This window comes from Caretta caretta, chromosome 13 (assembly GCF_965140235.1).
Source record: "Caretta caretta isolate rCarCar2 chromosome 13, rCarCar1.hap1, whole genome shotgun sequence".
In the NCBI taxonomy this organism is placed as follows: Eukaryota; Metazoa; Chordata; order Testudines; family Cheloniidae; genus Caretta; species Caretta caretta.
The window spans coordinates 32,746,666-32,770,228 of record NC_134218.1 but is presented as its reverse complement, the minus strand read 5'-3'; the positions used below and the strand labels follow the sequence as shown (position 1 = coordinate 32,770,228).

The 23,563-nt window shown below is 60.1% G+C and overlaps 2 protein-coding genes and 1 long non-coding RNA gene across 28 annotated transcripts; 1 reads left to right on the top strand and 2 right to left on the bottom strand.

Moving 5' to 3' along the window:
- Window positions 1–382: 382 nt before the first annotated feature.
- Window positions 383–5,827, top strand: LOC125622164 (uncharacterized). 10 transcript variants are annotated; one of them, XM_048819849.2, is made up of 5 exons: window positions 383–509; window positions 2,136–2,423; window positions 3,784–3,840; window positions 4,091–4,187; window positions 4,501–5,827. In XM_048819849.2, the coding sequence occupies exons 3-5, from the start codon at window positions 3,838–3,840 to the stop codon at window positions 5,517–5,519; spliced, it is 1,119 nt and encodes a 372-aa protein (XP_048675806.2). In that variant the 5' UTR covers window positions 383–509; window positions 2,136–2,423; window positions 3,784–3,837; the 3' UTR covers window positions 5,520–5,827. The 10 variants fall into 10 exon arrangements, 9 of the variants coding, with proteins under 9 accessions (XP_048675806.2, XP_048675808.2, XP_048675800.2 ...); XM_048819851.2 differs by lacking the exon at window positions 4,091–4,187 and having other exon boundaries at window positions 4,455–5,827; XM_048819841.2 differs by lacking the exons at window positions 383–509; window positions 2,136–2,423 and adding an exon at window positions 2,980–3,643.
- A 2,887-nt stretch (window positions 5,828–8,714) lies between these two features.
- Window positions 8,715–15,418, bottom strand: LOC125622163 (uncharacterized). Of its 5 annotated transcripts, none has more exons than XM_048819837.2 (4): window positions 15,272–15,418; window positions 13,587–13,662; window positions 13,195–13,287; window positions 8,715–12,501 (listed from the first exon to the last, which is right to left on the bottom strand). In XM_048819837.2, the coding sequence occupies exons 1-4, from the start codon at window positions 15,293–15,295 to the stop codon at window positions 9,017–9,019; spliced, it is 3,678 nt and encodes a 1,225-aa protein (XP_048675794.2). In that variant the 5' UTR covers window positions 15,296–15,418; the 3' UTR covers window positions 8,715–9,016. The 5 variants fall into 5 exon arrangements, with proteins under 5 accessions (XP_048675794.2, XP_048675795.2, XP_074974976.1 ...); XM_048819838.2 differs by having other exon boundaries at window positions 8,715–12,498; XM_075118875.1 differs by having other exon boundaries at window positions 13,195–13,284.
- A 738-nt stretch (window positions 15,419–16,156) lies between these two features.
- Window positions 16,157–21,375, bottom strand: LOC125622165 (uncharacterized). Of its 13 annotated transcripts, none has more exons than XR_007352670.2 (7): window positions 21,230–21,375; window positions 20,708–20,800; window positions 19,797–19,883; window positions 19,146–19,181; window positions 18,757–18,960; window positions 17,666–17,906; window positions 16,157–17,220 (listed from the first exon to the last, which is right to left on the bottom strand). It is a non-coding gene; the product is annotated as an uncharacterized LOC125622165 (long non-coding RNA). The 13 variants fall into 13 exon arrangements; XR_007352664.2 differs by having other exon boundaries at window positions 18,757–18,886; XR_007352674.2 differs by having other exon boundaries at window positions 19,146–19,170.
- Window positions 21,376–23,563: the final 2,188 nt, after the last annotated feature.

Here is a 23,563-nt window from a genome sequence, read left to right as displayed (position 1 = left end):
AGCAGGGGTGCGGGGGCTGCTGCACAGTTATCCCGCAACAGGGGCACCTGAACAGATTCTGCTTCTCTGCCCCTGGTTCAAACGCTGCCTGTGTAGGCGCTGAGCACCTCAGGACTACATCTCCCAGCATGCACCGCGACCAAGAGGACTCTCCCGGCATGCATCACTCCCGGTAGAGACGCATCTCCCGGCATGCCCGGCCTCAAGTGGGCGGTGCATCTTCGAGCACGCCTTGTGCCCCTGCGGAATCTCCCAGCATGCATCATGCTCAGTAAGAGATGCATCTCCCAGCATTCCCTGCGCCCAAGGGAATCCCCCATCGTGACCCGTCACAGGTTCTGGATGCTTGTCCCAGCAGGCTGCTCGGCTGCTGTCCTGGCCACGCTGCTCAGAACTACATCTCCCAGCATGCCCTGCTCCCAGGGCGGGCGGGCGCCTTGCAGCGAGGCGGGGCACAGGGAGCTGGAGAGGCAGCCTGGCCAAGCCCCAGCCCCAAGCACCGGGTCACTGTAAGGTCACGTGGGGCGGGGGGGGTTGCTGTCAGGGGCTGAGCCGGCCGGCTGTGCCTGTCTGCGGCGGGTTGTCAGGCGTCCCCCACAGCCCTGATCTGTGCTTGTGCCCAGAGGCGGGATCGCAGGACTCTGGGAGCTGGGGCTGGCAGTGAAACTCTGCCGGAGTGGGCAGTGCAGAGGGCGGGGCTCCAGCCCCATTGGATTTCACAGGAGACCAGGCCTCTGACCCCCCCAGAACCCTGTGAGAGCCCTAGGGCTGACATTGCACTGAGACCAGCCATCACCACAAACCCCTTTGACCCTATCCATCCCCATACGTCCTCCCTCTGCCGATAAATCCACCGCCCTACACCCCTTGTGCTGCCTAGCCCCATACGCTCCTCTAGCTATATACTGTTAGTACCTGTTACCTGTTAGTAAATATTCACCCTTTTAGGCCTTTCTTTATGTATATTTGATTCATTTATATATTAACTATTCTTTAGAATCTCTAGGATATTAACAAAGAGTATGTGTGAATTGTAAGGCCCAGAACACTGGTTCTTGACCGATAAGTAACCTTGATCAATAAAAACGTAAGAGTGGCCATCCTCGGTCAGACCAAAGGTCCATCTAACACAGTATCCTGTCTTCCGACAGTAGCCAATGCCAGGTGCTTCAGAGGGAATGTGGAGCACAAGATCTGGTCCAAGATGTAAACCGTCCCTGCCTATCCTGGCTAATAGCCATTGATGGACCTATCCTCCCTGAATGTATCTAGTTCTTTTTTGAACCCTGTTATAGTCTTGGCCTTCACAACATCCTCTGACAAAGAGTTCCACAGGTTGACTGTGTTGTGTGAAGAAATACTTCCTTTTGTTTGTTTTAAACCTGCTGCCTGTTAATTTCATTGGGTGACCCCTAGTTCGTGTGTTATGAGAAGGAGTAAATAATACTTCCTTATTCACTTTCTCCACGCCAGTCATGATTTTATATGATTTTCATATTCCCCGCTTAGTTGTCTCTTTTTGAAGCTGAAAAGTTCCCAGTCTTCTTAATCTCCCCTCATACGGAAGCCGTTCCATACCCCTAATAATTTTTGTTGCCCTTTTCTGAACCTTTTCCAATTCCAATATATCTTTTTTTGAGATGGGGTGATCACATCTGCACACGGTATTCAAGATGTGGGTGTACCATGGATTTATATAGAGGCAATATGATATTTTCTGTCTTGTTATCGATCCCTTTTCTAACGCTTCCCAACACTCTGTTAACTTTGCCTGCCGCTGCACATTGAGTAGGTTCCTATTCGGGAATTCTGTGTGTTAGATTATAGCTAACAATCTGTGGCTTCCCTGTGTCTATAAAACTCCAGTTAGTTTGAGGAACCATCCCCTTCACATAGATATCGATCCTGCTTACATAAACGTATATAAACCTGGGAAACTGATAAGGGAGGATTGTTCCAGCAGATGTTTTCTATTAGGGAATCAACAGGGAAGACTGATTAGGGGGGAAGAGCGAGCCAGTGAACATTATTATCTTAGTCCTCTCGACAGTAAATAATCCTGCCTTCACCCATGAACCAGGTAAACTGAGCATGTATAGCTGCTATGACATCAGAATATATGTTTCTTTTGGCAGAGGGTCTTTTTGACACTGGTCTTGGAACTGAGCTGGGGAATGAAACCAGGCATCCCTCCAAGTGCAGCAAAGGAGTCCCAGCCCCAGCCGTTCTGGATCTGCTGTCACAGGGTGATTAGTTAGCCCGTGGCTCTGTGCAGTCCTGTACAGTGCTAATCTCTGGTGGAACCTGTGAGTAAATAATTCCAACTCCTCACTGTCATTCAACAAGCGGGAGTTGGCATTAACTTGGACACGCAACACCCCGGGTCTGGAAACCTGGCCCCAAACCCTGCTCATAACCAGCTGGTGAGTCTGATCATAAGAGGGGGTGGGGGGCTGCAAAGCCTGACAAAACTGCTTTCATTCAGCACCAGCAATTACGGAGCTGGATCATCTGCCCCTCCCGGAGCTGGGGGGGGGGGGGGGGGGGAGCTGTGCAGCAGCTGGTGTCAAGGGGGGCCCGGATCTCGGTCAGTGTCTGCAGCAACCAGCAAAATGGGGGCGAGATCTCAGCCGCGGGGTTCAGGCAGCAGCCCCCCACACGCCCCAGCCCCCCAGGGATAGGGCCCCCAAATAGAGCCAGATTGCGACACAGCCGAGGCAGACCCCTCTCTGGGGGGCTGGGCAGGGGGCCAGTAACATCCCCAGGCCCCCTCACTCTTCGGGGCTGCCCTGGGCAGGGCCCGGCCGGGAGCAGGCGCCGCCAGAGGGGGCTGGCTCCGGAGCGCAGGCGGCGGCGCTCGCTGCCCCACGTCCCGCTCCGCCCAGCGCGCACCGAGCTGGCTGCGCCCGGGGCCCCGCGGGGGAGCGCAGGGGACGCGGCGCCAGCCCGGGGGCCCCGGTAACTGGGGGAGCCGCGGGGGGCGGCGCCCGGGATCGAGCAGGAGATCGGGGCCGGGCTTCCTGCACTAGGCGGGGGGGCGGCTGCAGCCTCTGCGGGAGATTCTCCCTACTGTCATAGAGGGGCTGGACACGCCCTCTGTCCCCCGCCCCCCAGCAGAGGGGCCTCCCCGGATCCCCGCCCGGGCACAGCCTCCCTGCCCCCGAGAGGGCCTGGCTCTCCCCCGGGACAGGGATGGTGCCATGGGAGACTCCTGTCTCCTTCCCCCCCAGCGGGACCCCGCCCCCCAGGCTGCCCTGACTTCCTGGGTGGAAGAGCCCCGGGTCGGGTCGTGGCTCCCCAGGGCTGAGAGGATGGGCAGATGCCTCTGGGTTAACTGGCAACAGTGTAGTGCCTAAGTGCCATGAGACGATAAACCCCTGAACGGACGGCCAGGGGTAGCGGTGGGCTTGGAGTCTCCAAATGCAGCCTGGCTGCCTTCCTGGAGGCTCCGTGCAGGTGTGTGGGATGCACCCCTCATGCACTGCTCGGGGGCTCCGACCCCGTTCCAGAAGCTGAAGGAAAAAGTGAGATTGTTATGAAATACCCTCGGATGAAACCAAAGCAACCTCTGGTCGAGTGTGAGGCCGTACGGGGCCATGGGACCAGCTCGTCTGGCCTGGCATGTGGAGCGGAAAGTGGGGAGGTTTGAACTGGCCTTAACTCCCTGGGTTTCGTTTCCCGGCCTGGGGCAATCCCCGAGGGCTCGGCTGCCAGTGTCCCTGCGGCCCTGGATACTGCTCCCCTGGAGATGCCCCAGGCTCTGACGCTGTTATTTCTCGACAGGCTTCTCCCAGCCTCGGTAGCGTGACCTGCCTTCGTGACGCGTCGGGGAGCAGCATGGTGAGTCCCTTCTCTTGGTGAAGGCGTGACTGGGGAGAGGGGCCCTGTCTCAGGTGGTCAACGGCTACCCCAGGGGCTCCCTCACTGGGAAGAGCTGGGGGCTGCAGTGCAATATGGTGACTGAGCCTTTTGCCAGACATGCAGAATCTAGAACCGTTGTGTCCAGAGAGAACGGGGCTTGGAGATGGGGCCAGGGCCGTGAGAATCCAGCTTAAACCCTGACCTCTCCCATCTCCTTCCCCTGTCCCAGGCTGCCCTCAACTCCCAGATGGAGTGCAGGGAGGAGCTGCAGGTCCCGGATCCCCAGGGCTGTGAGGAAGGGGAGATGCCACGTGGTGCCAGCCCAGGTGAGGAAGGGCTTAACCCAGCTCTGGCGCGGAATGGCCCCAAAACTGCTGCAAAGCTCCCAGCATGACCACCTGTATTCACCTGACCTGTGATACGGCCCCACTAGCGCTGGGGGAACCCCCCACCCCATGTTGTCTCTAGGGCTCAGCCAGGATATGCAGCAGAACTGGACACTCTGCCCTCCCCATGGGTGGGTTTGGGGGTCAGACCCTGGTTCCCAGCCCTACAAACAGAGGTTTATTAGTGACACGCACTCCCACCCGCAGGGTCCCTTTGCCCCGGTGCAGGGAGCTACTCACATCTGTGTCTCAGCAGATGACCGGGCGAGCGAGGAGGGGGCTGCCCAGCTGGACGGGGCACCCAGAGGAGCCCAGCTGGACGTTTGCCAGCGCTCAGAGCGGGTCAGGAGCCTGCGCCGGTCGGGAAGGAGAAGCAGCTCTAGGCAGCAGCCAGCGACCCCCGCTGGGCCAGTCCCCCAGCCCCGAGGAGCTCAGCAGCGCTACGTGTGCGCCGAATGTGGCCGCGGCTTCGCCGTGAGCGCCCGCCTGGTGAAGCACGAGCGGACCCACACCGGGGAGCGCCCCTTTGCCTGCGCTGAGTGCGGCAAGCGCTTCACCCAGAATGCCAACCTGGCGCAGCACCGTCGCACCCACACCGGGGAGCGCCCCTTCCGCTGCGGCGACTGCGACCGGCGCTTCGGCACCAAAGCCGACCTGGCCCGGCACCGCCAGTCCCACACCGGGGAGCGCCCCTTCCGCTGCGCCGAGTGCGGCCGGGGCTTCAGCCAGAGCTCCAACCTGCTGCGTCACCAGCGCTCCCACACCGGCGAGCGCCCCTTCGCCTGCCAGGACTGCGGGGCCGCCTTCGCCCGCAGCGCCCACCTGGCGGCCCACTGCCGCACCCACACCGGCGAGCGCCCCTTCTGCTGCGAGCAGTGTCGGGAGCGCTTCGCCCAGGCCACCGCGCTGATCCAGCACCGCCGGCTGCACACGGGCGAGCGCCCCTTCGAGTGCTCCGACTGCGGCAAGGGCTTCACCCGGGCCGCCACCCTGCAGCACCACCGGCGCCTGCACGCCGGCCAGCGCCCCTTCCCCTGCCGGGACTGCGGGGCCGCCTTCGCTGCCCGCGCCACCCTCCGCCAGCACCGCCGCAGGCACTCCGGGGAGGCGCCCTTCCGCTGCGCCGAGTGCGGCCGCCGCTTCGCCGTCAGCTCCGCGCTGCTCCGGCACCAGCACGTCCACACCGGGGAGCGGCCCTTCACCTGCCACGAGTGCGGCTCCGGCTTCAGCCAGAGCTCGGCGCTCGTCCGCCACCAGAGGCTCCATGACTAGGGCCTGGCAGTCCCAGGCCCGGCGGCGACAAGCCAGGGCGCGACCCCTGGTGGGAGAAGGGTGCCACGGGGGGCCCTGGGCGAGTGGGCGAGGGGAAGGTGCTCTGCGGAGGTGGGTTAATTCAGCGGGAATAAATGAGCCCACAGGGTCTGTGCCGTTAACGGGACCCCGTCGCTGCCCAGGGCTAAGCGGTTCCACTCGGTTCGGGGTTCCAGTCCAGAGACCCCGCCTTGCTGAGCCCATAGGGGGCTGATGTCCCAGCAAACATCTCCTTAGCCTTCGATTAAAGCTACCGAAAAGAGCGCTAACCAGTTGTAGCCTTTGAAACGTAAAGTATTCAGTCTGGCTTTTAGTTCACCAGCAGCCCGTGCTCCTCTTCGCACTGGCAGGGGGGTTCTCCTAAACTCTCTCCCATCTGGCAGTCTCTTAGCGAGCAATAGAGCTGGTGATCAGTGGCTTTCTGTGGGGCAAAGAGAATGGGCTGGAGCTGCCATTAGTTTGGCCCTTCCTCCTTGAGGACAGAGCATGGCAGACACACACAAGGAAAGACCAGCCCGGAGAGAAAACGCCGGTGAGTCTCGCTTGCAGCCGGTCTGCTGGAGCAAGCCAGGCCCAGCCCTGGCAAACCTGTCCCAGCATTGGGCTGGCGAGGGCATTGCTATCCATGGCCACTCTGGTCACAGGCTCAGCTGCGAGAGAGCCAGGCACTGAACAGAAGGCAAGAGAGAGAGCAAAGCGCTAAGGTGGGGAAGGATAAGGCTGCCCAAAGGAATGGGGTGACAGCGGGAGCCCACGGAAATGGGATGATAGGAGGTGCCCAAGGGAATGGGGTGACAGCGGGAGCCCACGGAAATGGGATGATAGGAGGTGCCAAAGGGAATGGGGTGACAGCGGGAGCCCACGGAAATGGGATGATAGGAGGTGCCAAAGGGAATGGGGTGACAGCGGGAGCCCACGGAAATGGGATGATAGGAGGTGCCCAAGGGAATGGGGTGACAGCAGGAGCCCACAGAAATGGGGTGATAGGAGGTGCCCAAGGGAATGCAGTGACCGCAGGAGCCCACGGAAATGGGGTGACAGGAGGTGCCCAAGGGAATGCGGTGACAGGAGGTGTCCAAGGGAATGGGGTGACAGGAGGCGTCCGAGGGAATGGGGTAACAGCAGGAACCCAGGATTCGCATCCCGGGTGGTGGTTGGGCTCGAGCCAGCACCAGCAGGGGCAGCCGTGTCCTCTGGCCTGGGCATGTCTCAGGAGCAGGGCAATGAAGGCCCAATGGGCTCAAGATGGGTCCTGGGGTCACAGGAGGCTGGGGGGCAGTTCTGATGCGGAAGCTCAGTTTCACGCCACCAGTTCCCAGCCCTTTGGATCTCGCAGCCTTCTCTGTACGGCCCTGAGAGTGGCACAGCCCCCTCCTCTCGTTATCAGACCTAATTGCCAACCCCCCAGTTCTGGTCCATCGATTCCCGGCTCCAGTTCTAGGTCATGAGACGTGGCTCCTGGCTTGGAGCTGGAGCCCTGTTTGTTTGGCCCAGTGCAGGCCAGCTGGCTCCCTTTTCGTAATGTCGGTTGTTACAGGGGATTAGTGACTATTTCCGAACCTTTACTCACATTTCCACAATTGTGCTCACAATTCAGGTGGGCCTGCGAGACCTCAGCTCCTCCCACAGGCTCTGCATGGGGTGAAGGCAGACCGGCATGGGGGGGTATGTGGCTCTACTGTTGGGAGGGTCAGGCAGAGCATGTGGGGGGAACGGGGGGGCTTGCATGCTGGGGGCATGAGACTCAGGGACTGGGGCTGAGCAAGCTGCTTTTGGGTTGTTGAAGTGCAGCTGAATGCTTAAATTTGCCCCAAACCTACCTCAGCCTTGTTAAAGGGATCAGGATCAACAGAAGGCAAAAAGCAATTGAATTGTCATGGAGTGGGGGGTCAGGTCCGATGCTATTCAGTATCTTCATCGATGCTCAGCTAAGGGGTGCCCCAGGCCCCCACACAGGCTTCAGGGGATTGTACATGCATGCCCATCGCCCTGCCCCCCACCTTCCTCTCTGCTTGGGGAGGTCCCCTCCCTGCCTCCCAGAGGTGGCACTCACTCTGCCTCGTCCTAACCCTAGGGTCTATTTCCCCATTGGCTCCGTGCTCCCAGCTCTGGGGCCCCCAAAGAGACCCCAGAGAAATGGCCCTTTCCCAGACAGGCCCTCCCCCCTGATGGGTTCAAGGCCACTGCCTCTCTGGGTAAGTTTTAACCAGTAACACCCCAGCCACGTTTGTTCTAATAACAGCAGGATGTGACCGGTACGCCCAGTCCAGGGCCAGAGAGAATTTGGGAACGAGGAATTGTCTCACAGGCAGAGGTGCTGCTACCCAGCGGGGGACTGGGTGCAGGGTCTGGGCACACGCCTGGGAGGGAGCCCCCACAGCAAGTGGGCCCCGGGGCCCCAACAGCCAAGACCATTATGCTGTAGCAGGCGCTCTCCAATGGGCCCCGGAGCCCAGCATAAGCCAGTGGGCTAGAGAGGCTGCCGGGCGCTAGCTTAGCGTTTCTGATGCCCTCAGCTCCCAAATTCCACCCTACAGCTGTGAGGGCAGCAAGCAGCAGGGATAGCTCAGTGGTTTGAGCACGGGCCTGCTAAACCCAGAGTTGTGAGTTCAATCCTTGAGGGGCCATTTAGGGATCTGGGGCAAAAATTGGGGCTTGGTCCTGCTTTGAGCAGGGGGTTGGACTAGATGACCTCCTGAGGTCCCTTCCACCCCTGGGATTCTATGGTTCTATTTAACTGAGCACCTGGCTGGGGCAGCAGCAGCATCATGCCATTCCTGTGGGGAACCCAACCTTGGGCCTGGCCCCTGGGCCTCCCACGGGAGGAAAGACACTCACCACTCCATGTGCTGCCCCAGGCTGGGTGTAGCCCACGGACCAGAGTGGCAGGGCCTGCTGGAAGCTGGGGCTCCCAAAGGGGGACCTGATGCCCCATGGGAATCCCAGCCTTGGGTGAGCTGCTGCATTCCAGCAGGGGTGATGGGCTGCCCCGTGACAGCATTGTCCCCCCCCGCGGGAATGGCAGCGTGGGCACACTGGCCTCCCCGGTGGAGAGGCTCACGCAGGATATGTGGGTTAGGCTGTCCTGCTCTCACCCCAGGGCCACAGCCCTTGCCCTGTGTCTGCCCCCAAACAGCTGCAGAGAGGAGACACGCGTTTACAAGGGAGCATTTCCCCCTCTTCAAAACCATTTATTGACCAAAAACGTTACAGAACATGGCACAGAAAGTTCTCCCCTCTGTTCCCACCAACCACTCCCATAAGGACGCAGCCTCACCCAGCGCTCCCTCTCGCACCGCGTGCCTGCCAGCTCAGCCGGTAGTGCTCCCATGCCGTGGGCTCTGACGGCACGCTCCATGGGCTGCTTGTACCATGGCTCCGGGGCGGCGTCCCCTTGGCTCCAGGGCCGTGCACGGCCCGTGCAGGGCTGCTGTGGCTCCCAGGCCCGGGGAGCGGGTCTATCTCGTGTGGATGCGGCGGTGTTTGCAGAGGTAGGACCGAAGGCTGAAGCGCTTGCCGCACAGCGCACACTCATGGGGTTTGCCGGCTGCGGCGGCATGGATGCGGCGGTGCTTGCAGAGGTATGAGCGCTGGCTGAAGCACTTGCCACACTGGGGGCACTGGTGGGGCTTCCCCGCCCCGTGGATCCGGCGGTGCTTCACCAGGTACGAGCTGCGGCCGAAGCACTTTCGGCATTCGGGACATTGGAAGGGATTATCCTGCACCAAGGCTGCGGGGGATGGGGGGGTCTCAGCCAGGCCTCCCCCTCGCTCACCGATGACGCATTGAGCCTCTCCAGCCTGGAGACACTGCAGCGCAGCCAGTGCCAGGCTCTGGGCCACGGGACTCTCTGCTCCGTGGCAGGTTTCCCCGTGGACTGTCTGCACTGCACTCAGTGCCGGGCTCTGCTCGGTGCCGTGGCAGGGCTGCCCGTGGACTGTCTGCACTGCACTCAGTGCCGGGCTCTGCTCGGTGCCGTGGCAGGGCTGCCCGTGGACTGTCTGCACTGCACTCAGTGCCGGGCTCTGCTCGGTGCCATGGCAGGGCTGCCCGTGGACTGTCTGCACTGCACTCAGTGCCGGGCTCTGCTCGGTGCCGTGGCAGGGCTGCCCGTGGACTGTCTGCACTGCACTCAGTGCCGGGCTCTGCTCGGTGCCGTGGCAGGGCTGCCCGTGGACTGTCTGCACTGCACTCAGTGCCGGGTTCTGCTCGGTGCCGTGGCAGGGCTGCCCGTGGACTGTCTGCACTGCACTCAGTGCCGGGTTCTGCTCGGTGCCGTGGCAGGGCTGCCCGTGGACTGTCTGCACTGCACTCAGTGCCGGGCTCTGCTCGGTGCCGTGGCAGGGCTGCCCGTGGACTGTCTGCACTGCATTCAGTGCCGGGCTCTGTTCCGTGCCATGGCAGGGCTCTCCATGGACTCCCTGCCGGGCAATCAGGCCTGAACTCCCCTCTGCTCCATGGCAGGACTCTCCGTGGACTCTCTGCAGCACAATCAGCTCCAGCCTCTGGGCCGTGGGTCCCTCAGTGCTGTAGCAGGGCTCTGCCTGAATTCTCTGCAGTGCAAACAAGGTTGGGCATTGTGCCACATTACCCTCTGCGCTGTCCCAGGGCTCCGCGTGGACCCTCTGCAAGGCAATCAGCGCCGGGTTCCCTTCTGGGCTGTGGCTGGGCTCCCCGTGGATGCCCTGCAATGCACTCAGGGCTGGGCTCCATTCTTGTCCATGGCAGGGCTCTCCGTGGACACCCGGCAGCGTAGTGAGCACAGGGCTCCAGCCTGCTCTGTGGCCTGGCTCTGCATGGACGCCCTGCAGTGTAGTGAGCATCGGGCTCCACCCTGCTCCGTGGCCTGGCTCTGCATGGACACCCTGCAGTGTAGTGAGCATCGGGCTCCACCCCGGTCCATGGCCTGGCTCTGCGTGGACGCCCTGCAGCGTAGTGAGCACCGGGCTCCACCCTGCTCCGTGGCAGGGTTCCACGTGGACTCCCTGCAATGTAGTTAGCACTGGGCTCCACCTTGCTCCATGGCCTGGCTCTGCATGGACGCCCTGCAGTGTAGTGAGCACCGGGCTCCACCCCGCTCCGGGGCAGGGCTCTCCATGGACTCCCTGTAGTGCAAACAAGGTTGGGCTCTGTGCCACATTGCCCTCCCCTCCATGGGCAGGCTCCACATGGCTTCTCTGCAGTGTAGTCATCATTGGGCTCCACCCCGCCCCATGGCAGGGCTCTGTATGGACTCCCTGCAGCGTAGTCAGAGCCCAGGTCCTCTCTGCTCCATTGCCGGGCTCCATGTGGACTCCCAGCCCCTCATTCAGCCCCGGGCTCCGCCCCACTCCATGGCCAGGCTCTGCGTGAACTCCCAGCCCCTCACTCAGCCCCGGGTTCCGCCCCACTCCATGGCCAGGCTCTGTGTGGACTCCCTGCAGTGTAGTGAGCACCGGGCTCCACCCTGCTCCGTGGCAAGGTTCTCCATGGACTCCCTGCAGTGCAAACAAGGTTGGGCTCTGTGCCACATTGCCCTCCCCTCCATGGGCAGGCTCCACATGGCTTCTCTGCAGCGTAGTCAGAGCCCAGGTCCTCTCTGCTCCATGGCCAGGCTCCGCATGGACTCCCAGCCCCTCACTCAGCCCCAGGCTCCGTACCACTCCATGGCTGGGCTCCACATGAACTCCCCGGCCCTCACTCAGCCCCGTGCTCCGCCCCATGCTGTGGTCAGGCTCCGTGTGGACTCCCAGCCCTTCACTCAGCCCCGGGCTCTGCCCCACTCTGTGGCCAGGCTCCCCGTGGACTTCCCGGCCCTCACTCACTCCGTGGTCAGGCTCTGTGTGGACTCCCAGCCCCTCACTCAGCCCCGGGCTCCGCCCCACTCCGTGGCCAGGCTCCGTGTGGACTCCCAGCCCCTCACTCAGCCCCAGGCTCTGCCCCACTCCGTGGCCAGGCTCCCCGTGGACTCCCTGCAGCGCACTCGGCACCGGGCTGCCCTCCATTCCATGGCTGGCTTCCGTATGGACTCTCTGATGCTGCAGGAGCCGTGAGGCCCGGCTGAAGCCGCGGCCACACTGGGGGCAGTGGTGGGGACGCTCCCCCGTGTGCATGAGCTGGTGTCGGAGCAGGTCTGAGCGCCACAGGAAGCCCTTCCCACAGTCCCCACAGCTGTGGGGTTTGTCTCCAGTGTGGTTCCTCTGGTGGGAGCTCAGCTTGGAGCGGCGGCTGAAACTCTTTCCGCAGGTGGCACACGTGTGGGGCGGCCCCCCTGCAGCTGCGCTCTGGGGCACAGTGATGTCCCGCAGGGGGCTGCCCCCTTGCCTCCCCGGCGGGGGGTCATAGCGGCTGTTCTTACCCTGCCTCCTCCGTGGAGGGTTCCTCCTCACTGCCCGGTGCTGGCTTCCGCCAGCTCTGCCCTGCTCCGGGATCCAGGGAATGTTCTCTCCAGCACTTCTCTGGAACGGCCCCTCTGGCTCCAGCATCCCTGCTATGCCTGGCTCCAGCATCTCCTGCTTTACAGCCCTCACAGCACTTCTCAAGAAGGGCCTCTCCGACTCCGACATCCCTGTTACGCCTGGCTCCGGCATCTCCTGCTTTGTAGCCCTCACAGCGCTTCTCAGGAACGGCCCCTCTGGCTCCAATGTCTCCTGCTTTACAGCCCTCACTGTGCTTCTCAAGAATGGCCCCTCTGGCTCCAGCACCCCTGCTACGCCTGGCTCCTGCACCTCCTGCTTTACAGTCCTCACTGTGCTTCTCAGGAAGCGCCCCTCCGGCTCCAGCATCCCTCCGATGCCTGGCTTCAGCATGTCCTGCTTTCCAGCCCTCACAGCGCTTCTCAGGAATGGTCCCTCCGGCTCCAGCATCCCTGCTATGCCTGGCTTCGGCATCTCCTGCTTTCCAGCCCTCACAGCGCTTCTCAGGAAGGGCCCCTGCGGCTCCAGCTTTACCGCTTCATCACCTGCTGGGAAACAGAGCGCAACCAGAGGTGAGTTCCAGCCTCAGCCGGGCAACCACCTGGGTGCAGCCAGGAGGGCCCACGCGATCATGTAATCTGACCTCCTGCGTAGCCCAGGCCCGAGACCTGCCCGGAATCAATCCCGATTTGAACCAGAGCAGCCCTTTAAGAGAACCATCCCATCTTGCCTGGAAAATTGTTAGTGATGGAGAATCCACCACCACTCCTGGTAAATGCTTTCAATGGTTAATTACTCACTGTCAAAAGGCACACCTTCTTTCCAGTCTGGACATGCCTAGCTTCAGTGTCCAGCCACTGGCTTGCGTTAGACCTTCAACTGCTAGAATCCCAAGGGATTCCCCCTCCCCTGATCCATCCCATGCGGCTCACACCCCACTAGGCAGGGCTCCCGCACCATCACCCCCTCCCCTGGGCGCAGAGCCCATTATCAAATATTTGTTCCCCCTGTGTAGGTGCGTACAGACTGTGGTCAAGTCATCCCTGAATCTTCTCTTTGTTAAGCTACAGAGATCGAGCTCCAGGGATCTATCGCTGTAAGGCAGATTTTCTATCCTTTCCTCAGTCTCGTGGCTCTTCTCCGACCCCTCTCCAACTCATCAACCTCCTTCCTCAACTGTGGGCCCCAGAACTGGACCCAGCAGCAGTTACCCCAGTGCCAAGTACAGAGGGCTCACTCACCACTGGGATCGCTGTAGGGCTGCAGCTCCAGCACCCACACATTCTCCCCTTCCACCCAGGACGCCGGGTCTGGCAGGGGGACAGAGCATCCTTCTGGAGGAAGCAAAGAGATGAGGTCAGGGAGACCTCCTGGAGAGCCCTGGAAACGGGAGGGTGGCACCACCCTGTATCTGGGGGAGTCCCAGGGTGACTGTCATTGCCTGGAGGCTCCCGCTGCACCACGGGAAGCCCTCGGGAGGCCAATTCCAATAGCCCCTCATTGAGGGGGCTGCGCTGGGTGCCCCCTACTGAGAATCCCAAGGGATTCCCCCTCCCCTGATCCATCCCATGCGGCTCACACCCCACTAGGCAGGATTCCCGTACCATCACCCCCTCCCCTGGGGCAGACTCACCTGCAGCTCGCTGAGAGTCCCTTCCCGGAGCGGGCTCTGCCGCAGCCATGAGTGAACCGGGACGTGGCTCTGCAGCCTGCCAGGGTGAGAAAGGCAGTCAGTGGGGGAGTGCGGGCGGGGGGGGAGGAGGGGGTGTGCTTCTCCCCATTCCCTGCCCCTGGACCTGGTATCTGTGTCACTGGGGAAACATTTGGTCACTCTCCAGCCAATAGACATGGCAGGGAAAGAACTGGAGCAGCCAGCGCCCCCAGCGACGGAGCCCGAGGTGCCCCCCAACGGGGCCCTGAGAAACCCACCAGCCAGGCCCCAGCCCCGGAAACACAGCCCCCCACCTCCAGCCAGCCCCAGAGAGACTCCTGCAGCCAGCCCCCCCCCCAACATTCTGATATTCCAGCACCCACCCACCCCTCACCCCACACACTCAGCAACCCCCCACCCCTCACCCAGACTGCCCAGCCCCTCTGCCCCAAAAACCCAGCCCCCTCCCAGGCTGTGCCCAGCCTCGCACCTGCCCCCAAACATCCAGCTATCCACACCCTGCACCCAGCCCCCACATTGAACCCAGCCCCCCAATGCTGCACCCGGCCTGCCGAGCCCCCCCACTACACCTAGCCCTCAGTCCCCCCACACTGCACCCAGCCTGCCCTGCCCTGCCCAGCCCCCCCACTACACCTAGCCCCCAGATACCGAGGCCCCCCCGCTGCACCCAGCCTGCCCATCCCCCCATTCTGCACCCAGCCCCCCCCACCGCTGCACCCAATCTATCCTGCTCAGCCCCCCCAACATTGTACCCAGTCCCCCCCGACTGCACCCAGGGCCCCCCCACGCTTTACCCAGCCTGCGCAGCCCCCCGAATGGCTCCCAGGTCCCCGGCCCAGCCCCCCACGCTGCGCCCAGCCCCCGCTGCTCCGCCGCCGGGTGCAATTACCGGGTGAGCGGGAGGCTCCGCGGCGGGCCCGGGCTCAGCGACCCCCGGGCAGCCCCAGCGCCGTCCGGGGCGGGGTCCACCTGGAGCTTCACCCCCCCGGCCCCACGGGACCCTCCCGCCGCCAGCCCCGGGGACTCCGCCCTGTGCCCCATAGCCGGCCCCACGGGACCCTCCCCCGGGGCGGGCCCAGAGCTGGTCCGGCCCCGGGGCCTGCAGGGGAGCCCGGCCCCTGCCCGTAAATGCAGCCCCCGCCCTGCTATGCCCATTTCCCCACAGCCCCCTCACCCCCAGCATCCCCTTCACCCCGGCCCTCCTGCACCCCCACGTACCCCTCCACCTGCCCCCCATTCGCCCCGGCCCTCCTGCACCCCCAGGTCCCCCCTGCACCTCTCCACCTGCCCCCCATTCGCCCCGGCCCTCCTGCACCCCCAGGTCCCCCCTGCACCCCTCCACCTGCCCCCCGTTTGCCCCGGCCCTCCTGCACCCCCACGTCCCCCCCGCACCCCTCCACCTGCCCCCCGTTCGCCCCAGCCCTCCTGCACCCCCACCTCCCCCCCGCACCCCTCCACCTGCCCCCCATTCGCCCTGGCCCTCCTGCACCCCCACGTCCCCCCCGCACCCCTCCACCTGCCCCCCGTTCGCCCCGGCCCTCCTGCACCCCTCCACCTGCCCCCCATTCGCCCTGGCCCTCCTGCACCCCCACCTCCCTCCATTCCCCACAGCGCCAAGAAGCAGCCCTGACCTGTCCAACACTCACCCTGGCAGACCAGCGGCCGCCCATGCCAGGCACTGCACAGACACAGACCAGATGGTCCCTGCTGCCCCAGGAGCCACTCTGGATTCACTCCTAAAGCTCTGGAGTCTCCCCCAACAGCCTATTATTACTCAGATCCCCCGGGGATTCGCAGAGGCCCTGCACTGAAAAGGAAGGAAATCATGCTCCTAGGACACCGAATGGAAGGCAGCTAGGTGAGGTGCATGCCCCGGAGTGAAACAGGAGCAGAGAGCTGGACATGGAATTCACAGGCCGCGCCCTGTTGGGAACAGAATCCAGACCCCTGCCTTGCACATATGGGAATGCTGCAGCCCATGTAGGAGACTAAGGGCCCCCTCCCCCCAGTGCTAGGCACTGTACAAGCGCAGGACAAAACACCCATCCCTGATGGATCAGCCAGGCTGATGGGGGAGCACAAGGAGACAATGTGACGATGGGCAGCCACCTCGGCGCACCAGCCGCCGAACCCTTGTTGAGTTTATTGTAGGCTTTTTCTGCCAGTTTCCTAGAACTAGTGGACTAAAGATCCCGGCAGGCTGCATGTATGAAAGGCAGGTGATCAATCCACACCGCTCCCTGTCTCTTCCCCACCCTTTTCCCATTTGACTTGGAGTTCCTCTTTTTTCTATACTTGAATACAGGGCTGGGAATATTGTCATGGGAATCCAAGTATAGTATCAATAGCTAGAGGCCAGATTCGTAAAGGTATTTAGGCACCGAAGGCACCTGGGGATTTTTAAATCCCTTTACAGATCTGGTCCGGGGGCTCTCCTTTTTTCTGGCATAGAGTTTTTTTTGTCCTTGGCATGTTCTACGTGTTGACACCTGGAATGGGTTTGGTTTGGTACAAGAAAAAGACGGGAAAAGTTTAACAGATGATAAAAATGTTTATTGAAGGCCTCACAGCAAAGGAGAGCTTGAAGGAGAGGTCTGATGGCAAATCCACAGGACACAAGATTGGCAGGGACCTCTGGGGCATGAAGTCCAGGCCCTGCTGTCGCAGAAACCACATCCCCTATTCCCCGTCGGAAACCCCGTGTGGATGATCCAATTTCACATAATGAAAGTGCAGCTTAAATCTGTTCCTTCTTGAGGTGGGGCAGGGCTACGCCTCACAGCTACCCCAATAGCAACAGCTGTTTGGGGGTGATGTTGTATGACATTTCTGTACTAGCAAAGCGGTTCAAGTGGCAAAAGCACTCTTTGCTGGTATCGCTCATTTCACACCCTGAGCCAATATAAGTTATACCAGCAAAAACATTTTCACTCTGGAATAGCTGGGGTTTTTTCTTCGTATGGCCACGGTTAAGGGGTGACTTGATCCCGGTCTATAAATACCTACAGAGGAACCAGGAATGTGACAGCAGACGGCTCTTCAGTCTAGCAGACAAACATCTAACAAGAGCCAGTGGCTGGAAGTTGAGGCCAGACAAAGGCAGAGTGCTGCACATCTTTAATGGAGAGGATAATTAACCATTGCAACAACCTCCCAGGGCTTGTGGCGGATTCTCCATCCCTGGCAATTTTAAAATCAAGATAGGATGTTTTTCTAAAAGAGCTGCTCGAGTTCAAATAGGAATTGATTCAGGGATGTTCTCTGGCCTGGGTTCTACAGGAGGTCAGACAAGATGATCACAGGGCCTTAAAATCTACAAATGAATTAACACTCCCAAGTGTAGACCTGGTTTTAAGCAAAACCAAAATGAGGCGGATTTGAACCCAAGTCAGAGCATCCACACCACCCATCGCACCGTGAAACCCCAGCGGTAGTGATGCTGGCAGGACAGTCTGTGACGGTTGCGTGGCCGGAAGTGAAGCGAGCCAGACGAGATCCTTCAGGAATGGAAATCCAGGAAAAGAGCGTCTGCCATTCCCACAAGTGACAACGAATCAGAAGGGCTGGAGGGACTTTGAAGAGCAAACAGGCAAGGCTAGCAAACCAAACAAGAAATTCTCTCAGGAGCAGGAAGCCTGCAAGGAACTTGGCAGGGCCTGAGGGAAGATAAAGACGTGGCCGAGAAGGTACGGGCACGTCTACACTATGGAAACTAAACAGCGCAGCCCCATAGGGTAGACGCAGCCTTCACCTACAGGAGTTTTTCTGCAGTGTAGGAACATTCCCTCCCTGAACACCACTAGCCACCTTCCACTGGCATAGCTGTGTCTGCACTGGGGGGGCTGTCAGCAAAGGGAAGTTGGGGTGTTTTTTCACACCCCTGACCGACCAAGCTATGCCAGTGTATCATTTCAGTTAGCGCAGACCTAACTAACAAGACCCAGCCCTTACCATCCATCAGTCCCAAAGAACGGTGCAGCATTATCCCCATTTTACAGATAGGGAAACTCAGGCCCAGAGAAGAATGTGACGGAACTTACCCACAGCTGGGAACAGAGCCTAAGGGCCAGCCTGTGCGCTGGCCACCAGGCCACACCAATTTCTCTGCATCACCCTGCGCCCCAGAGGATGTCGGGAAGATACAGCTGAGGTGCTGTCAGGTTCGCGGGGCGTCAGCAGAGCAGCAGGGGTGCAACCACAAGTCCTGCAGGAACTGGAGCCTTCAGCAGCCTCGTTAGCTACCTTCACATCCCTCCACGGAACTCTCCTGGGCTGTGAGCCCTACAAAAAACCAGACAGGCCCCTGGTGACCTGAGCCTAGTGCACATCCTGCTGACCTCCTTGTCCTCCCACATTGCTCAGTATCCATCTCTTGGCCTGTGCCTTGCACTTGGACTGTGAGCTTCTGGGGGCAGGGGCAGAGCTCGTTCTCTGTGCAGCACCTACCACGACTGGGGTCCTTCCACACTACAGTAATACACAGAAGGGGCTGAGCTACTGGGACCTGGCTGTCGTGTGGCCCCCCCGACCACCAGAACATATTGCCCCTGTCCCAGGTGCACGAAGGAGAAGAGTCTTCCCATTAGCATTATGTAGTACCACACGTAAATTGTGTCAGTAGCTTAAATGACATCCCGCCCCTGGCACACAGCCTAGCGAAGGGACCCAGGAAGGCAGATGTTGCTGCGTTTCGCAGAGACACAAACCCCAACTTCTGCCCTTCCCAGCATTGGCATGGCTCATGGTAGGGCAGCAGCAAGTTGTGCCAGCAAATGGTGTCAGCAGCGGAAACGGAGAACGGCTGCTGAATGTCTGACTTTAGAGAAAAACTGAATCATCCACAACAGAGGAGGAGGGCTTTGAATATTCTGGGCCATTGGGAGCTGAAGGGAGCCCTGCACTTTAATCCCTGGTACTATTCATCAGTAGATCTCAAAGCACTTCAGAGCATGATTCCCATTTAATGAATGGGGAAACTGAGGCACAAAAAGGGGAAAATTAGTTGCCCAAGCAAACCCAAGCAGGAGGGGCAGAGCCAGGAAGACAACCCAGGTCTCAACAGTCCCAGTCCATTGCTCTATCCACTCGGCCACACTGCTCTGAAGAGAATCCCCCTGAGATAAATGCACACCTAGAGTTCACACATCCATGGAACTCCTCCTCCAGCTGCAGCAATCTGAACGTCAGCGGCTGTGAGGATGTGCTTGACAGCAGATTGGACAAAGATTCTATGAAGTCTACCATCTCGACCAGTTAGTATGCTACAGAAGATAGAGACCAGCATAAGAGAGTTCTCTGTATCTATTCCAATGCAGCCATCGTTACGATGTTTTAACTAAAAAGTGTGAAAAAGGAAGGAAACGATACTTTTGTTTAGCAGCAGAAATAAACTAGGTAAGAAAAGCAAGGGGGTTTTTGCAAAGCTTTTTATTCCTTAGAAACATTTACTAAATGGTGTTGTAACTAAGCAGCGAAAACCATATATACAAATCCTCATAAAAAACTTAGGCATTGACCTACTGCTTTATGTTGGCATTTCAGTGTCCTGGCAGAGTTCTCCGTAGATTCAGCACATGGCAAAAAAACATATAAGGTGAGTAAGTGGTTTATTTTGTCACCTTTGTAAAAGTTTCTTTTTTGAACCATTATAACATAATAATTCTATGGCCTGCGCTCTACGTTTTTATAAAGTACTTTATTAACACAGAGGTGGTACCTAGCCCGTCCTAAGACTAATTCACACAGAACAAAATGTCATTTAATGTCAGCTAAAGGTCTCTGTCCCCATTTTATACAATCACTAAGAAACTGGAAAACTACAAAGTAAGTGAAGGACATCTTCAACCTCCCATTTCTTACTCCCAAAAGAGGATGACACTGGATTTTCCACAATAGTCTAACGACCCTTCCATTTTAAACTGTCTAAGGTCTTTAAAAACAAGGTATTTTCCACCAAACACCCCATTTCCCATGTTGTCTTAGCCCAACAGATATTAAGGCCAAAGGGCCATTCTGACCCTGCACAGCACAGGCCGGAGAATCACCCACTGATTCCTTCACCATGTCCAGACTAGAGCAGATCCCTCAGAAAGGCAGCCATCTTGATGCAAACGCTTCAAGTGCTGGAGAATGCACCGCAGCCCTTGGTAAATTGTTGCAATGGTTACTCACCCTCAGTGAAAAATTTCCACCTTCTCTCTCATCTGAATTTTTCCAGCTTCAGCATCTGGCCACTGGATCCTGCTCTGACTTCCCCTGCTGGGTTGAAAAGCCCTCTACTCAGGCTTTCGACCCCAGATTGGTACTTGGAGATCACGATCGCACACCCACTTCACTTTCTCGTGGACAAATGAAAGCGATGAGGCTCTCATGTTTTCAACCTCTATCTGGTGTTTTCCTCGAATTCCCAGTTCCTGGAGTCATGTGATTATTGGCTAAGACATTGAGTCTGCTTTTTGGTAAACCAGACGGATCTAGCTCTTTATGTTGGTCACTCAAGGGCATTTTCTCCAGCCCTCAAACTCTGCAGGTCTCTTCCCTGCATCCTCTCCAATGTATCACCCCCCTGTTAGAATGTGTACACCAGAACTAGGCACAGGTTTCCAGCCTCCCAGTGCCACCCCTGGAGGTGAAATCCCCTCCCAGCTCAGTACAGCCGTGTATGTTCCACACCCAAGGATTGCACGACCCCTCGTGCCATGGCACTGCACTGGTAGCTTGTGTCCAGCTGCTTGTCCGCTGTGCCCCCTAGATCCTTTCCCATCACTGCTGCCCAATAGACAGCCCCCAGAGCCACCCCGGCACTGAGGCAAAGGGACGCTCCGTGATGGTGTGCAGGGGATCATTAACCAATCACTGTTTTTGGGGGGGGGTCAGCCCCTGGTTCCCAGCCCCATACTTTTCCCAAGGGGAGAGCAGCTGTGACCACCTCCTACCTGGCCCCAGAGAGGGCCAGGCATGGGGGGCTCCACAGGGTGCCACTTCATAGGCCCCATACTGCTCATGGCAGCACCAGGGCCATTCCACATGGCGGCACTCCTGCGCCAACCAACCTCACCAGGGCAGGTTAACCCCTTCCTCACCTGGACAGTCGCCACATGGCATCTCCCCTTCCTCACAGCTCTGTGACTACTCTCTCCAGAAAGTCAGGGCCACCTGGGACGGGGAGAGCCTGTCTGAGGGAAGGAGACAGGCCAGGTCACGCCTGAGACCCTTCCATGCCCGTACCAGGGCCTCGGGGAAAGCCAGACCTTGCAGGGGGTGGGGGGCTGTGCGCTATGTCTGGGATTTGGGCATCCCAGCGCTTGGGGGGGCAGGGCAGAGGGCGGTGCTCAGATAACTATCCCAGCCAGAACAGCCCATGGGGCGGAGGCTGCTCGGGGTGCAGGGGCCAGGAGCATTCTGGGAGGGGGACCCCATGGAAAGCCCTGGGGCCAACGGGGGGCTGTTACCAGCCACATCTCTGAGCCCCTCCCCAGTGGCAGAGGGGGAGTGGGTGGCTCTAGCAGGGGGCTGAGCCCTGCCAGGGGTTGGGCTGCCAGGGGTGTCTGGTCCGGGCAGTCCCCCACTGCTGGGGCTGTGTCGTGCAGCGCCGGGACACTTACAGGGGCCCCGGCCCCGATCCCCTGCCCGATCCGGGGTGCCGCCCCCCGCGGCTCCCCCAGTTACCGGGGCCCCTGGGCTGGCGCCGCATTCACGGGGCTCGCGCCGTGGAGCCCCGGGCGCAGCCGGCTCGGTGCGCGCTGGGCGGAGCGGGACGTGGGGCAGCGAGCGCCGCCGCCTGCGCTCCGGAGCCAGCCCCCTCTGGCGGCGCCTGCTCCCGGCTGGGCCCTGCCCAGGGCAGCCCCGCAGGGGCCCCCGAAGAGTGAGGCTGCTGGGGGCTCTTACTGCCCCCTGCCCCAAAGACCTGTTGGGGTTGGCCCTGCTTCGAGCAGGGGGTTGGACTAGATGACCTCCTGAGGTCCCTTCCAACCCTGAGATTCTATGATTCTATTACACTGGTGTCAATCGGGAGTAATCCCATTGGATCCATCTGCCAGAGCTGTGAATTGCTCTGCTGGCTGGAAGAACAGCTTATTATAGCCATTTCACACATGGGGAAACTGAGGCACGGAGCGACCTGAAGTGACTCCCCAAGGTCACACAGGATGTCTGTGGCAGGGACAGGATGTTATACCCCAGAGTCCTGAGTGTCCCCCCTCCATCCTAGCTCTGACCAGCAGCAAGCCAGCTCCTGTTCTAGCCACTAGCCCTCACTCCCCTCCAGAGCCAGGGACAGAAGCCAGGGGTCCTGATGGGTGGCCAGCAACCCTGGCTGGACTGGGCGAGGCTCTCCCCACACTCTCCAAAGCAACCAGGAATGGGCCCTTTGCAGCATCCCAGCTCAGGGCTATGTCACTTCCCTGCAGCCTGCCACAGGGTGCTGGGGAGCTTGCCCCATCCCAGGAGCCACACATGGAGCCTGTAGTGTGGGGCCATGCCTGGATGGCAGGGGGCTCCCCCCCGAGGCTCAGGTCACAGCTGTGTAGCCAGAGAGCAGCTGGGGCAGGGACCACGGAGCCACAGTGCAGGGTAGGACAGGACAGCCCATGATGGGGCATCACGGGGGCGATGGGGCAGGCTGGGTGCTGGTGGGATGGGCTTGATTTCCCAAGAGACATCTGGGAAGCATCAACTCCTGCTCCAGCTCCGAGGGGTTGGGGCTGGAGGCAGCAGAATTTCCCAAGGGGGCGACTGCTCTTTCCCAGAGACGCTGGGGTAGGAATCCAGTGTAGCGGCTGGATGGCTGCAGCACTGTCTGCGAATCCATAGGAGGAGGGTGGGTCCTACCAGAGCAGAGCTGCCCCCCCCCAGGCCTGTCCAGCTCAGTATCCCTCCCTTGCCCCCCCCGATCAAATCCACAGGTGCATCCAGTCCAGGTCCCCCCTTCTGCCCCAAAGATCAGCAGTGCTGTGCCAGAGCACCATGTGCTGGGGACTGGAGGAGACTTACCCGCCCTCTCTCCAGCCCCAGGAGATTTGCCCAATACACCCCCTCTATTCTACCCCATGCTCTGCCCTGGCCCAGCTGGGCTTATTCCCAGAATGCACTGGGGCAGGGCAGAGCTGGGGTCCCTGAGGCGAGGTTGGCTCTTGGGGAGCTGCCCAGGTGGCCAGGGCATTGGCTCCCAGGGCCAGGCTCCCAGGCAGGGTCAGCAGCTGCTGGGGAGTTCAATGAAGGGCTGGAGGGGTATGCGGGCTGATGTGTCTGGGACTGTGGGGCGAAGCACCTGAGGTCTTGGGGGGGCTGTCTGGTCATGTGGGGAGAGGTGACACCCCTGGGATGTGGCTGGGGAGTTTTGGTGGGGGTAATGTGACTGGGGGGTGTAACGTGGCTAAGGGATCTTGGGAGTGATGTGGCTGGAGCGGTGATGTGGCTGGCAGTGTGTTGGGGGGGGTGATGCTGCTGGGTGACATGGCTAGGGGTGTGGTGGGGTGACACCCCTGGGAGTGTGTGGACAACTGACGTGGCTGGAAGGGTGATGTGGTTGGGAGGTGACGGGGCTGGGGGCTGGAAGTGGAGTGATGTTGCTGGGGTGGTGGACGACTGACACGGCTGGAAGGGTGACGTGGCTGGAGTGTGTGTGGATGACTGACATAGTTGGGAGGTGACAGGGCTGAGGGGTGATGTGGCTGGGGGGTGTGTGTGGGTGTGATGTGGCTGGCAGTGTGTTGGAGGTGACGTGGCTGGGGGCTGGGAGTGGGGAGAGGAGTGATATGACTGGTGTGGTGGACAACTGATGTGGCTGGAAGGGTGGTATGGCTGGGGTGTCTGTGGATGACTGACATTGCTGGGAGGTGGCATGGCTGGAGGTGTGTGGATGACTGACGTGGCTGGGGGTGACATGGCTGGGGGGTGTGGGGGAATGTGTGGCTGTGACGTGGCTGGCAGTGTGCTGG